This window comes from Prunus dulcis, chromosome 2 (assembly GCF_902201215.1).
Source record: "Prunus dulcis chromosome 2, ALMONDv2, whole genome shotgun sequence".
NCBI lineage: Eukaryota > Viridiplantae > Streptophyta > Magnoliopsida > Rosales > Rosaceae > Prunus > Prunus dulcis.
In genome coordinates, this window is record NC_047651.1 from 18146445 (window position 1) to 18161211 (window position 14767).

The following is a 14767-nucleotide window of genomic DNA, read 5'->3' on the forward strand; positions in this document are numbered from 1 at the left end:
ATATGTTTGGATATTTTATTAAGAAGCTGAGCAGATTTTCGGTGTGCCACTGTCACTGTACATGTTACTTGCATATTGACTGGTTTTATTATGAGGTTGACGATGAAACTAACTTTTTGAGTAATAATGTGAGGAAAATCACGTTTGAATATAACATAATGAGGGATGCATATAAAATAATTAGTAAATTGAGCTTAGACCATAAAATTCATTTTAAATCACTTACAACCCTTCTTTTTATTTTTCTATTTAAAATATCCAATTTTTTCAAATAATACCCAATGACTGGATCCAACTAAACAAGTTACTTAATATAACTTAAAATATGATGTATTGTATTTTTCGGATTCCCAAACTACCCGTATTTATAAGTTAATGTGTTATTGGGGTGTGTAACTAACGACACATGTTCAATTTGGAAGATTTCCAAATGGCTGTAAAGGATGTAAAAATTAATTTAGAAACTTATTTGAAATTATAAATATATGCATATAAAAATATAGGTATATTATTTATCAAAAAAAAATTTAAAATAAAAATGAGGTCAGTTACTTTGTAATTGAAATTTCCGTACATTTTTCATAAATTAAAAATAGGTACACAATAATTTATAATAAAAAATAGGTATGTTGTATGCTTGAAATTTATGCACATTTTTTATAAATTAAAAATAGGTACATTATTTAGAAGGAAAAAAAAAAGTTCATTATACAAGGTGTACATTATTAGAGAAAAAAAAAGATATTTTATATTTAAACCCCGCACTTCTCTTTTTTCACCCCAATTCTTAAATCATTAAGTTGTATGTTTTATTATTGTATAAAAAGACAAAAAAGGTCATCCAACTTAATAATTAACCTAGTACATCTATACACACACCCCACCACTCTTCATATTAAGTTTTAGAAACCTCCTTTCAACTTCCTGTTTACAAACTCTCTCTCTCTCAATAATACCCAAGTGTTAGAATTCCAGTTACAGTTCTTGAAGAGAAGTAAAACTTTTCACTTTCTCTAGAAAAATATTAAATTTCGGATTTGGGGTTTCATTTGTTGTTTTTGTTTTTGTTTTTTTTTGTTCTTATTTTTTTAGTTTGGGGTGTATTTAAGGGTAGTTTGGGAAGATAGTGGGGTTTTCTTACAAATTGTGAAAATTTAAATTAAAAGTTGGGGGGAACTAAGAACATGGGTTGAAATAAGAGAAGTGTGGGGTTTAAATAGAAAACCTCAAAAATAATAGGCATATTATTTAGAGGGAAAAAAAAAGGTTCATTTAAAAAGGTTCATAAAACAAAAAATAAATAGATTATCAAATTATTTTTCATAAAACAAGTAATAGGTACATTATTTAGAGAAAAAAATAGGTACAAAATTTAGCGAAAAATAGGTTCATTATACTAGTAAATTGTTTTATCAGGTACATTAATAGAGAAAAAAATAGGTATATTATTTGGAGAGAAAAAATAGGTTCGTTTAAAAAAAATTGTTTTCATAAAACAAACAATAAAAAGATGATCAAATTATTTTTCATAAAACAAGTAATAGGTGCTTTATTTAAAGAGTAAAAAAAGATTCATTTAAAAAATATATTTTTAAAAAAAATAATAAATAGATTATCTAATTATTTTTCAAAATAATTAGAATGTACACTATTATTCATAAAATTATAATAAAATAGATTACTAGTCATATAATTCATAAAAGGAAAACAGCATAATTTTTTTATTAAATAAACCAAAATGTTAATCACCTATAGATTTATATTTATATTTTTCATATGTACCTTATTGGATATGTAATTTTTTTTTTTTTTTTTTTTTTTGGTTTGCAATTTTAAGGGGTGATATGTTAGAGGGAATGGCAACCAAAAGAAATGGGGTGATTGATATGCTATTGGGAGTTTTAATTATAGTTATGGCAGTTAATGAAATGTTCGGAATAAATTATAGATAAAATATGAAGTCTGATGGCAATGATGTGAAAACATAGGACTACTATGACCTCTTAGGCCTCGTTTGGTTCATGGAATGAATTTGAGGGGAAATCATTTCCCTTTTCATTCCCCAAGGAATGGGAATAGAAGATTTCTTTCCTACGTTTGGTAATACTGGGAAAGTAACTGGGAAATATCACTTTATTTCCTTTCCCATGTTTGTTTTGAGTAGGAATGGAAAATAAAGTTTGTATAAATTTTCAATTATACCCATATTAAATTAAATAAAAAAAGAATGCATTTAATCATATATTGTAATTCTAAATTGTTAATGGGGATAAAATGGTCATAAAAAATATGTATTTAATGTTAACTCATTTTCTCAAACTTTCCCATGAGGGGGGAAAACAAAACCCAAGTTGGGAGGATGGTTTCACTTTCCTCCCTACTTTCCCATGAGCCAAACAACGATTTCTCATACGTAGACTTACCAAACATGGAAAATCAATTGATTTTCCATTCCCAAGTCTCATTTCCCATGAACCAAAAGGGGCCTTATATCCTACTGGTCATTTAAGTTTGAAATTGAGGTTTACACATAGATTTATAGAATGATAGGTATATGTTTAGAAAATTGAAATTGTATGGACCTATATTGGACAAGTCCATATATATTCAATAAATTAATTAGGTCTCATGCTCTTCATCTTTGTTATTGTATGCACACACGGCACATTAGAGACTTACTCATAAAATATTGCGGTAGTACAGTTATGTGGTACATCTTGTACACATGTTATAATATAAGTGAGTATTTACTGATACTATTCTCTAAAAGGGGGAAAAATAAATCATATCGTCTACCTATATTATAATACGTGTACAATATATACTACATAGCCATAATACTGTAGTATTCTATCATTTCTTCCTCTACAAGAAAGCTGAAAATCTTTGAAAAAGAACTAGTATTGTCATGTTATGCCAATTTTTTCCAATATTAAGAAAGGAAGTACAATTAGATGGTTAAAATAAAGTTGAAATTAATATAGCATGCGAATTAAGGCTTAGTCTTATCTAATAAACCTTGCCCTATTTACCCATTGGAAATAGTGTTTGGATTGTTTGCATGAGAATCCTCTTAACTCAAATAGCATGAAGTGAATTAGACATCCTAGATTCCAATTTCCTTGTGCATCAGAATCTCTTTTACTTTGTATAAGAATATTTTTGTAGATGCAAGAATATCATTATTTTTCTTTTTAAAGAGCGATCGAGAAGGATTGAATTATTAGAGAAATATGATAATTTCCTTAGCCTCTTAAGGAAACGGAGTCTCTTAAAATATTAGGCCTGTATACCGTTATAATCCTTTTGTAATCTTCTTCCACACACACAAATATATATATGAAGCACAAAATATCCTTTTGCAAAGGACGAGCTACCTTTGCAGCACACTCGAAAGAATGGAAGTAATGAAGATGAAGGAACGTGAAAGAAAAAAGAAGAAGAAAAAAATATGAATAAACCATTCTTCTTGCAGGAAGCAGGATGTTTTTCTTTGTTAGAGATTCAAATTTTATTATCTGATAAAAGGACAACCATCTCTCAACCTGCTGAACGGAAACAAACAAGCCAATGAAGAACATTCATGCATGTTCTGAAAGGAAGGAAGGAGGATGCTCCGGCGAAGTGAGTTTTGAGTTTTGAGCTTTGAGCTTTGGAGTATTTATACAAGGGATTTCTCAACCACCAAAAAACTTATATTATTATCACTGGTTGTATATTTTCCATGAGCTTTCAAATTAATTATCGCTGGTCCCCCAATAATTTTGTGACTTTTGTCGACATGTAACAAAATGTCAAAAAACAAAACAGAAAAGTCAACAAAAGTCGTTCTCTAAATAAAATGGACCCCATCAAAAATAATAGAGGAAGGCTACTTTTCAATTGCGTGACAAGACAAGCAGGCCCTCCTCTAACTTTTATCAAAGGAAAATAAAATCTCCAAAAACTCCTTTTATATTTGAGTGGCCAATAGCAAATAAGATCTAACCTGTACCACGTTTCGCGGCACAATCTCAGCCGTCAATCTGCCATCAATTACGTGTGCGGTAGGTAGCCGCTGGTTGAAGAAAACGATGGGGTGTTGGAGATTGACAAGGACAGAAAGCATTAGATCCACCGCCACTTAATTGTCTCCTTCACAAAGCGAACCGGTCTAGGTTGGCTGCCGACTCTGTGGAAATTGCATTCAGACCCAGCGGAAACTTCTGAGTAAGTCATGCTTCCCAAACGGTTGACTCAATTTTCGCATATTTATTTAGAGTAGATTTGGATTTTTAAGTACATCAGTTGAGGGTTTTCTCGGAGAAACTTTATGTTCAATTTCGAATTCAGCTGTTCGTTAATTGTCCTGAAATTTCTAGCATGCCAAGCTCTTCTAAATCCCGAGTAATACTATCGATTGGCAATCATCATGACCAACCTGATCATTTCAGGAAGGATCGCTTCATGGATGATGCTAATGGTTCATGCAAAGGGAAGAATTTAGAATGTGTATCAGGTTGTAGTGAAAGGAATTTGAGGAGAAAATTGGATGACGAGGATGATGGGACCAATTGTTCGCAAGATGCTTGTTATGCAGGTTACTAATCAATTTGTCAATTTGATGTCTATGTCTGTGTTTCATGGTATATGGTATGGTATGGTGAGTTTTCATTTTGGGAGCTGAAATATGTTTAACATAGGTCTCCTTTATAGGTAGCCAAAGTAAGGCACAAATTACAGCCAGCAAGTGTGTGGAAGTTGAGGTTTCAACAGGCTCAAGTTCAAGTTCAAGTTTAGTAGATATTTCTTTAGGTGCTCATGAGGATGCCCCTCTGTCTACCCAAGGAAGACTAGAGAGCAGAGATGATCTTCATGATGTTCAGAATATAAGTACTATCGCAGGTATCTCAAGCTTTGCGCCACAATATATAAATGTTTTCAGCCCGTCCAAGCATTGTCAATTGGTTTTGGGTTGGATGCTATTACTTTAAAATGGTGTCAGCGCAGATGAATCCACATGTAAGGCCCTGTGGCCACATATGCTTCATGTCACGCAATATAATTAACGGCATGTTTCGCTTAGTGCCGTTGCAAGTTAGGATTGTGTTGGCTAGTATAGAATTCCACGGCGGGAAAATAAAGCGTCCCATAGTGAGATATAACATCTTCAGTCTCTCCACCTATTGTCGTGATTTTGGGTCGGATTGTCTAATTTTAACATGGTATCATATGTAACACCGTATGCTTGCATTGGCTTCACGTCAATCAATAAAGTTGACGACGTGTTCGCCTCTGTCCCACAATAAGCGAGGGTCGTGTTCATGAGTATAGAATTTCACGTCAGAATTCTAAGCGTTACATAACAATACTTAAAATGTTAAGCCTCTGGTATCATAGGGGCCTATCCACAAGTAAGGTTATATGGCCGCATATGCTTCCTGTCAGTTAACATAATTGATGACGTGGCCTTATGTTGGGGCATGCTTGTGTGTGTAAAATTGCACATTGTGAGTTTAAGACATATTTTGCAATATATTGTACGTCTTCACTCGTTGCCATTTGGTTTTGGGTTGTATGCGCAAACTTCTGTGTACGTGCTCCATTCTGTCTCATCTATCCTAGAAAATTAACGCGTGCCTATTGTGTTGAAATCCTCTTCTCATCATTTATTTGTTGAAGTGCATGATTCTTAGTGAGGACTATTGCAATTTAGAAAACAAGTGGTGAATTTCTTATTTTTCTTTTCAGGGAGTTATCTCAGGGAAGGTGGTTGTGTAGAGAGAGTAAGCAACAGCCTATCATCAGATGGGACAAATAAGGTATGTTCTCATGCTTATAGTCATTCTTCAAAACAATCCACTTCAATTTAGTTCAGTATTTTGGTCTTCGTTATATAACTAATTTTTCTGCTTGCTTCCTTTGGAATCTCTCCTTAGGGAAGTTACACGAGTACAAAAGTAACACAAGCATCTAAGATGCAATGGCCAAAGTGGACAGTGTCTCACATGTTGAGTTTGTCGAGCATGGAGAAAGTGATGAATTATTACCGTGTTTTGAATTTGGCCGATAACTTGAATGATGAGGTGAGGGGGGTGATCTTCAGTTTTATGTTACGTAATAAGCAGGGATGAAGGTAAACGTACTGTCATGAAAATCAAGTACATAACAGGCCGCGTATCCTTGCAGGATCTACGTTGTTTCTTGGAGGAACAGCTTTCCAAGGAGAAAGCTGGGTTGTCAGAGACGACCATTACGAACCGTTTAAGAACAAGACTCCATGTATCGGAAACAGTGCACGAACCAGATAGTTGCAGCATTTGCATGGTATGCTATAATGTTCTCTGATAAACTGTCCCAACTCCGTCCTTATTTTGTTTTCTTGCAGCATTTGCTCATCTTTTGTTGAATCTCTGCAGATTGAATATAAGGACCAAGACAAGATTGCGAGTTTATATTACTGCTCTCATGAATATCATTCCGACTGCATAAAGGAGTGGCTTCTGAAGAACAACCTTTGCCCGATGTGTAGGGCACTAGCTATAATCCCAGAAGACTACCCCTGTTGGGATGGTGATGTGCGGTTACACCAAGCATTCTTTGTGCATTTGAAGCTTGCAGCTTGAAAAAGGTTATTCTTTTGTCCTTTGTTTTGTCAAGCCACATTTACAGAAAATTTTCTGTTATATTTTTTTTAACTGTTCATACTTGCTCACTGTTCGTTATTTAATTTGGTTTACAATTACAGGCTTCTGGGTTTAGGAGCTTTACAAATAAAGGGGTTGCTGGCTTTGATTCGAGGCATTTATAATTATGGTCTTTATAGAAACATGAGGATAATGGTAATATTATTATCAGCTGCCGTACAATAGCGGAAGTCAAGAGTGCGCTACTCAAAAAAGACCTTGAGCCTTGGAGAATCCTAATCAGCCTATACCCGTCGCGCTTTGGAGTGTTTCTTCGAGTCAAACTCATCCAACTTTATTGAAGTAATTACAGAAAAAAGAACGTAATATATCTTGTTTAAATGAAATAGTTATCGGTATGTGTGGCATGTTGTGTTTTGTGCGTTGTTTGTGCGCTCTGTTTCTGGGTTGTGTTATTTTTATTTCTTTTCGTTTGGAATTTGAGTTGATTTGTAATAAAGAACCATCATTCTCTGAAGAGAATTCAGAATCGATCATGCAGCTTGGCACGCTAGCATTTGATGATCCCAAAAGAATTGCTGTGTAATGGATATAATTACCCAGTTAACTACAGAAGTTATCGGAGTTGCATGAGTAAATACAAAATACCATTACTGCTACATGTGGACATCCATTTCTTCTTTAATGATAGTATGAATTAAAAAAGTTCACAAGTTCTAGCCGAAAGAAAACTCATCTAACTCGAACAGATAACTTAGCCTTGATGAAGTGAATTATCAAAGACTAAAAAAAAAGCCAGAGATGTTTTGTTGGTGGTCTCACAGCATGTGATTCGCATCACATGGTGGAACTAGTCTTTTTGCTTTGTAAAGGTCACATCCCCATCATCAAAATCTTGGAGCTGCACCAAAACAAAATATACAAGTATCAATAAGTATCTTACCTGAAGTAAACTAGTTTTTTAAAACACTGTATAGCATATCCCATTCGAAGAAAATCCCAAAAGTTTGGCTCTCATCTTCCTATTCATTAAAAAGAACCGGCCATAAGCATCTTGCGTTCTTTTTAGGAACACCTCAGTGACAAGATCTATGACATGAGCCCATAAACTTTATGAACACTATAAAACAGCATTGACCATTAACAATACTTTTGTGACTGGTATCTAAAGCCTACCTCCACCAATTGTTGCTTCTGGCAACCGCTCAATTGAATACTTGTGTTGAGTGATGTACATGATTGGCACACCAGGGATCTGCACTTAAACAAGCAAAGTTACACAGTTGTTACACATTAACGTCGTAATGTCGCATAACATTGTTCGAAATTGCTATTCCACCTTTCGGATCCTTCGCTTTAAATCTCGATCGCATGTAGCAACAATGTAGCATTTGTGCTGTACCCAACAAAACAAGGTGCTCAGTCAATATCAGAAAATTCTCATAAGCTGCAACAGAAATCACCAAAACACCACAATCTGGCCAGTAACTTTGCCAATCTGTTAACAGAAAGAATATACAAAACAGATAATGCACAACCACTCTCTGCAATGGAAAAACTTTGAAATTATAGTCTGAAGTGAACTGTCTCAGGAAAGAAAATATGCATTTTCTTTTTTCCTCAAAAGCCACCTGATTTCTTGTTAATGAGATTGACTATCCCACTTCTAACATTACATGCAGACTCTGGTCGTTTGCTTAAGTACAACATAAACATAGAAGAATGTGAATGAAACGTGCGACAGTCCAGACACACTGTAGCAAATAACTATAACACAAATTTCAACATTCACGCAGTAGCAAAGATCCACCATTTTAGTTATAAAGCAACATCCATAGTTCAATGCCTTCTCAGAAGGGTTGGATGCAATTTGTGGCTTTTTTCCAACCTGAAATTTTCCTTTTATACTTAATTAGAACAAACTGGGAGACTGTTGTTTGCAAAAAGAGAACAGGGTATCTGTTCACATGGGCAGAATCTTGTGCCTCTCAAATGCCAAAGGTTGAGCTACGACTACTTGGCAAGGAAAAATCCAGCACACTTCAGCAAGTCTAGGCAGCAACTTACTAATTATACCACAAATTGGAAACTTAATTGTACAGTAGAAGATAGGCTATAAAGCCTCTATACTTCACCCTCCCAACTCCTCCTACCCCAAATGAAAAGAGAAGGGGTAAAGACTCCAAAAAACAAACCAGGAAAGTGCAGTTACTTGGTGTAAATCATACCTGAGTAACCCTTTCAACGAGACAGTCATCAGCGTAGGTTCCTTTATGAGTGCAGGGTAGTCTCTCAAAACGAGGATCCTTGGCAATCCTGTCAGGATACAATAATTTCTTTGTTAAAAACACTATTTTTGTCACTTCAAGCAAACAAATTACCAAGGCTAATGAGTGAAGCTGGAGTCAACTCATTGGTTAGAACCCGACCAACAGAGGAGGGGAAAAAAAGAAAAAAAGAAGAAAAAAAACACAATCAAACAAATAGAATATGTAAAAACAAACAGTAAAAAACTGCTAGACAGAACAATGAAGAGGGATGGTAGTACAAGACATGCATCTGTGCATCCACCAATTGCAAACCATTTTGCCATGAAATATATTAGTAGAGAACATGGGAAAATACCTCAGAGCCACACGATATTTCTGACCTAACTTCTCAAGCTCTGCCATTACACAATCCGTGATACAAGGAGTGCCTATAAATTCAAAAGATACGCAAGTTGTTATAAAACAGAAGAGAAACTGAATGATGGCACACTCCCCAGCATTCATTGTACAGAAAACCAAAATGATACTTTGGCGACCATTATAAACCACCAACAGAGGAGTGTCTGCAATCAAGACGAGGTACAGATTTCTTGTATTGAAATTCAAGATTCAAAACCAGTTCCCCATAAACATTTAATACATAAAAGTGAATAAACGAGTGATTGAAGACTCACACTTTGCGTATAGGCAATCCATCATTGCCTTCTCCAAATCCAACTGCATAAAGTGAAAGTGAAAAACAGAAGTTAAACTATGCCCAATACATACAGCTTCTAGCTAGAGCTTTGGCTCATCAAAAAGAACAAAACGAGCTTAAACTTATCAAAGACCATGCATCAAGATTTTGCAACCATAACTATAGAGATGCTTAAGATGTTTCATTCACTAATAAATAAATAAAATCCAGGTAAGACGGCTATATGCATGGTATTGAACACTCACCTTATTCTGAATAGAGAAATTGATGAAGTTAGTATCGACCAAAACCCGGTAAGGCGGCCCCAAAGCAGTGTTGTATTTGAAGAAAAGCGCCGACGAAACATTTGGCCTAAATTACAAAGACAATATAATTATGCCCAAACCAATAAACAAAAGCAACAAATTGAAAAAGACTTGATAAAAAAACTTACACATTTCTTGGTAGCTTTTCTTTGGTGAGATCTTTCTTGTTTGGGTTCAGAACCTCCTCTTTGTAGCTGAATTTAAAACGTATAACAAAAAAGATTGAACTGATAAAGTTTCCTATGAAGAAAATCGAAGAAATAAACACAAATAAGAAATATTTTATCAAAAGGCTCACCTTTTAATTGCTTTGGAGGTAACCACCTTCTTCATGACTGCGAACTTAGGGCCTTTGCGTGCCCTCCCCATCTCTTTGTTGATCACAGAGCAAAACAAGCTTGCAAATTTGGGATTGCGCAGAACCCTAAAACCTTTTACTTTGTCCCTAATAAACCCTACGGAAACCAACAAGTAGAGAGAGAGCTCAACTTCGCACTTGGGTCGGTTAGTCAGGCTGGGCAGACAGGAAGAAGGACAAGACGACGACAATAATGGCTTTAGCCGCAATTTGGGCTTTGAATCTGTAACAGGCCTGGTTGAGTCCAGGCCCAACACTACCTCGGCTTGGGTTTTAGAGCTAAACATTTTTTTACAGGCTTTGGATTACATCGTTTGGTCAATATATTTTACTGTGAGAATTTACAAATTCAATGATTGACTTGAAGCAAAGGATCGCCTTCATCTTCCGATGGTGATATTAGTTTAGTCAGTGGACAGTCCTTCTTTTTGTTTTCTGACACTAATTTTCTTAATTTGATCTTATGTCACATGACTAAAATTTTAGTCGTTTTACAAGGAAACTTGTAGTTTAAGTGATTAAAAGATTAGTGTGATCGAGATTCAAAGCAAATGGAAAATTATTATTATTATTATTATTATTATTATTGAAAATCATACACTCTAAAGATTGTGCTATAGTAATAACTTTATATACGATGATAAGCTTAAGATTTTGACATCATCAACTTTTATTATAATTAAAAACGACGATAGAGCATTACTGCTTTATTCTACTTATTTTAAGCCTTCTGATAGTCAGAGTCAGGGCTGAAGTTACACACTGCCTCGAATTTGAGAACTATAGCCACTCTTGTCATCGTTGAACTTATCATAGAGCATGACACCTCCATACTTGGGAGATCCCTTAACAAAAGGCAACACTTGGTTTTTCAGATCATTTGGATTCACAAAGCCATTGCGAGCAGCTTGACGGGAAGCCGGAACCCCGACGAAGAACTGGCCGGCTTTTATGGAGGAGGTCCATTTGTTCCATGAGTTCTTGAAGGCATTGGGGTTGCTGGTGGTAAATTCACATTGAGGGTTGTTGTAGAATTGAACCCAAACATAGTCAAAGAGGCCGGTGGACAAAGCGCCATTGAGATACTGGTCAGGAAATGGGCATTGTGGTGCTGCACTTAAGTAGACCTTTTTGCCTCTTTTGCTGTAGTCAGACAACCTCCTAGCAAGTGCAGCATAGAAAGGTCCACCTTCCTCGATGTCGAAATCAATGCCGTCCAAAACGGCGTTGCCTAGAGGCCTTGAGTTTGATTGGCCCCCTAAGAAGTTGTTCCATAGGTAGTCTGCTACACTGTTAGCATCAGCATCAGATGACAGTCCATAGTTCCCTGCGCTGCCACCGATCGAAAGCAAGACCTTGATGCCTTTGCTTTGGCAGTTTTTGATGCCAGCCCCCACTCCTTGGCAGCCGTTTGATGCTGGGTTACAGTGGCCAGCTAAGTTGATTTCAGGTTTTTGGCCATTGCCAAATTTTGAGAGAAATCCTATGTTTACAATTCGATATTTTCCAGTGTTACATGTGTCTGTGAGTGAGCCTTCACCACCATTTTGACCCCAATAAACCACAACGACTCCGGCATAGGATTGGGAAAACAAGGCTGGGAGAAGTAGTAGGAAGATAATGAGAGCTTGAGAACAAAACTTGGTGAACAAGGCTGCCATAGTTGTTGTGTTATGAGTTTGATGCCAAAGGCTCATGCGGGATTAATCTATTTATAGACTTTGCAGGGTCTGAGTTTGGGAAGACATTTGGAGCTTTGTTTCTTAGTCAATTTTGTGCGTTCTTGCCAAACATATGTAATAATTACTAAGGAGAAAAGTATACAAGTTAGATAACAGTATTTAGCCATAGAAGGATTTTTTTGGAGTTTGATCCCCATTATGCCAAACTAAAAAATTATCCTAGTTAGTGGTAACAAAAGCAAGGTTGAATTACTAAACATATTGAGATGGATTTTTCAACTTTGTCAAACATATTTGGCAATTGCCATTGCAAGATTTAATTTTCCATCTAAACAAAACAATGTGAACAGATCATGTGCTTGACTTGAAGTCAAGCAAGCATACAGTAACTGCTAGGAACCACCTAGCTAGCTGGTGGTTGGTGGTTCTTTCGTCCTTTACCAACCTTTTCCACAGATTGACGTAAATGGACACACTTTTGGCTTTACTGGTCAAGAGTGCTAAGACGTACCTGCTCGGCTACTAGGGGATAGCATATCTATCAGCAGGAACTGGATAAGATATGCTTTTGTTTGGGCCTGAGGATAAGATATGCTTAGACTTGAAGTCAAGAGCACACCACACAGGGACAGACCCAGGATTTCAAATTAGGATATGCTAAATTTACATTACGCCCAAACCTATTAAGAATTAATAACATTAATTACAAAAATATATCATAATCAAAAGGACATAATGAGCTTTACTTGGCAATCTAATACCTATATTTTTTCTATTTTTTACGTGCAGCTGCAACATGTGAGCTTTTGTCCTCGATCGTTTACTTAACTTTGCCAGAGACTCAAGTCATCGTGCTAAGCAGTATCTACTAGGCTACTAGGAAACATAACAGACAATATTAATGAAAAGGATCGAAGACGGTTTTCTGAAAAAACTTCATATATGGATGGAAAGAAAATAATAAACCATTTAACAACATATCTATGTCTCTCATCAGCCTCACAAATTAAACAACTCTCATGGAGAGGATTAAGAAGCCTGCCGTGATCCAAGTTCCTAAATCCAATAACTTAAGCTATGTATATATGCACCAAATGTCTCTCTAAGACAATTTGATTTCAATAATATATATATTTTCCTAATAACAACAGGCTTTTGAGTTATGATGAAGTCCAAATCTTTCTTTGCATTATATACTTTTGCTTTTGTGATTTCAGAAACAATTAACAAAAGAATATTGTTATAGTAGAGCTAGCAGTGAATTGCTTAGATTAAAATGTGTATACGAACTAATTCCAATGATAAAAAAAAATAACTAACAAATTTCTATAAATAAATACTAATTCCAATGATCTTATGATTGCGCATGTGTGTCTTTCTTGAAATGTTTGTTTTTTTTTTTTTTTGGCAACAAAGTCTAGCCCGGTGAAAAAGGGTTTTAACTTGTAGACTAGTGGTCTCAAGTTCGAACCTCCATAACAATGTGTGTGTGAAAAACATCCCCCTCCTCTTTTAGTTTAGAACATCTCTTGTTTATTATTATTAGTTTTTTTTTTTTAATACAAATGATATTCTACTTTAATTTAATCTAAACTACTGGGAGAGGGATTCGAACTCAAAGAGGGTGGGGTGGGGAACACATACACTAGAGCCAACTTGACTAAGTTCATGTCTGCAAACTATCGTTTATATTAAATATATATATATATATATACATATATAAGTCCCCTTCTATTGAGGGATCCCTCAAATAAATTTATTTGATGGACGCTCTTTAAGGTACCCTACAATTTTTTTCCCAATGATCCAAACCATCTATTTTTTAGGTCTTCATTCATAGATCATCCTTACAAAAAATTAGACAAATCGGAAACCTTTTCGACATCCAATTGTGTCTTACAAAATCAATGAACACGGTGCTTCAAGAAAATGCTAAAATTTCAATAACTTAATTGAGTGGTTAAATGATATCGGATTCAAATGATTTTTTTGTAGAGATGATCTTTGAATGAGTATCTACAAAATAGATGGTTTGGATTAGTGAAATACAATCCGAAATGGGGCCTACAATGGGTGTCCCTCAAATAAGTATTTGAGGGATCCCTCAATGGAAGCTCTCTGTATATATATATCAGTCCCCTTCTATTGAGGGACGCCCTTTAGGGTAACCTACAATTTTTTTCCCCAATGATCCAAACCATCTATTTTTTAGGTCTTCATTCATAGATCATCCTTACAAAAAATTATACAAATCAGAAACCGTTTCGACATCCAATTGTGTCTTACAAAATCAATGAACACGGTGCTTCAAGAAAGTACTAAAATTTCAATAACTCAATTGAGTGGTCAAATGATATCGGATTCAAGTGATTTTTTATAGAGATGATCTTTGAATAAGTATCTACAAAATAGACAGTTTGGATTAGTGAAATACAATTCGGAGTGTGGCCTACAAAGGGTGTCCTTCAAATAAGCTTATTTGAGGGATCCCTAAATGGAAGCTCTCTCTATATATCCCTCAATGGAAAATCTATATATATATATATATATATATATATTATTTTTTTCGTGTTAATTCTTTCTTTGTCATTAAAGAGCTCATAGATCATCACATCTAGGACAAGCAGGAGCTTGAGTGAGGCCTCTCTTCTGCCTTTGCACATTAGTAAGCAACTTTCGATGACAAACAATCCACAGAAAAGTTTTAATCTTAGGAGGGAGCCGCAACCTCCAAAGAAACTGCCAATCCCATTTAACTGAAGCCTCATCAGGTAAAAAGGAACAATAGGCTGATTTAACCGAGAAGGAACCATTAGGCGTGAACTGCCA

General features: G+C 35.3%; 3 protein-coding genes across 4 annotated transcripts; 1 reads left to right on the forward strand and 2 right to left on the reverse strand.

Moving 5' to 3' along the window:
- The first annotated feature begins 4077 nt into the window (after window positions 1-4077).
- On the forward strand, window positions 4078-7250 carry LOC117617579 (E3 ubiquitin-protein ligase MBR1-like). 2 transcript variants are annotated; one of them, XM_034347012.1, is made up of 8 exons: window positions 4078-4209; window positions 4434-4579; window positions 4696-4884; window positions 5731-5801; window positions 5919-6065; window positions 6169-6306; window positions 6399-6610; window positions 6728-7250. In XM_034347012.1, exons 2-7 carry the CDS (start codon window positions 4447-4449, stop codon window positions 6603-6605), a joined length of 885 nt encoding a protein of 294 aa, XP_034202903.1. In that variant the 5' UTR covers window positions 4078-4209; window positions 4434-4446; the 3' UTR covers window positions 6606-6610; window positions 6728-7250. The 2 variants fall into 2 exon arrangements, with proteins under 2 accessions (XP_034202903.1, XP_034202902.1); XM_034347011.1 differs by lacking the exon at window positions 4078-4209 and having other exon boundaries at window positions 4237-4579.
- A 35-nt stretch (window positions 7251-7285) lies between these two features.
- Window positions 7286-10409, reverse strand: LOC117617581 (rRNA-processing protein FCF1 homolog). Its single transcript, XM_034347013.1, has 9 exons — window positions 10197-10409; window positions 10027-10092; window positions 9839-9944; window positions 9571-9613; window positions 9252-9324; window positions 8855-8942; window positions 7966-8022; window positions 7803-7881; window positions 7286-7527 (listed from the first exon to the last, which is right to left on the reverse strand). The coding sequence occupies exons 1-9, from the start codon at window positions 10265-10267 to the stop codon at window positions 7514-7516; spliced, it is 597 nt and encodes a 198-aa protein (XP_034202904.1). The 5' UTR covers window positions 10268-10409; the 3' UTR covers window positions 7286-7513.
- A 456-nt stretch (window positions 10410-10865) lies between these two features.
- LOC117618792 (acidic endochitinase-like) lies at window positions 10866-12009 on the reverse strand. Its single transcript, XM_034348519.1, has one exon. The coding sequence runs from the start codon at window positions 11951-11953 to the stop codon at window positions 11012-11014; it is 942 nt and encodes a 313-aa protein (XP_034204410.1). The 5' UTR covers window positions 11954-12009; the 3' UTR covers window positions 10866-11011.
- Between the last annotated feature and the right edge of the window lie 2758 nt (window positions 12010-14767).

Bases quoted from the DNA above. Each gene is read 5' to 3' on its own strand.
- LOC117617579 (XM_034347011.1), top strand. From the start codon at position 4,363: ATGCCAAGCTCTTCTAAATCCCGAGTAATACTATCGATTGGCAATCAT. The intron at 5,802-5,918 runs GTATGTTCTCAT...ATCTCTCCTTAG, and splicing joins CATCAGATGGGACAAATAAG to GGAAGTTACACGAGTACAAA. The intron at 6,066-6,168 runs GTGAGGGGGGTG...GTATCCTTGCAG, and splicing joins CCGATAACTTGAATGATGAG to GATCTACGTTGTTTCTTGGA.
- LOC117617581 (XM_034347013.1), bottom strand. From the start codon at position 10,267: ATGGGGAGGGCACGCAAAGGCCCTAAGTTCGCAGTCATGAAGAAGGTG. The intron at 9,945-10,026 runs GTAAGTTTTTTT...TTTGTAATTTAG, and splicing joins GAAAAGCTACCAAGAAATGT to GCCAAATGTTTCGTCGGCGC. The intron at 9,325-9,570 runs GTGAGTCTTCAA...TTGAATTTATAG, and splicing joins GGATTGCCTATACGCAAAGT to GCACTCCTTGTATCACGGAT.
- LOC117618792 (XM_034348519.1), bottom strand. From the start codon at position 11,953: ATGAGCCTTTGGCATCAAACTCATAACACAACAACTATGGCAGCCTTG.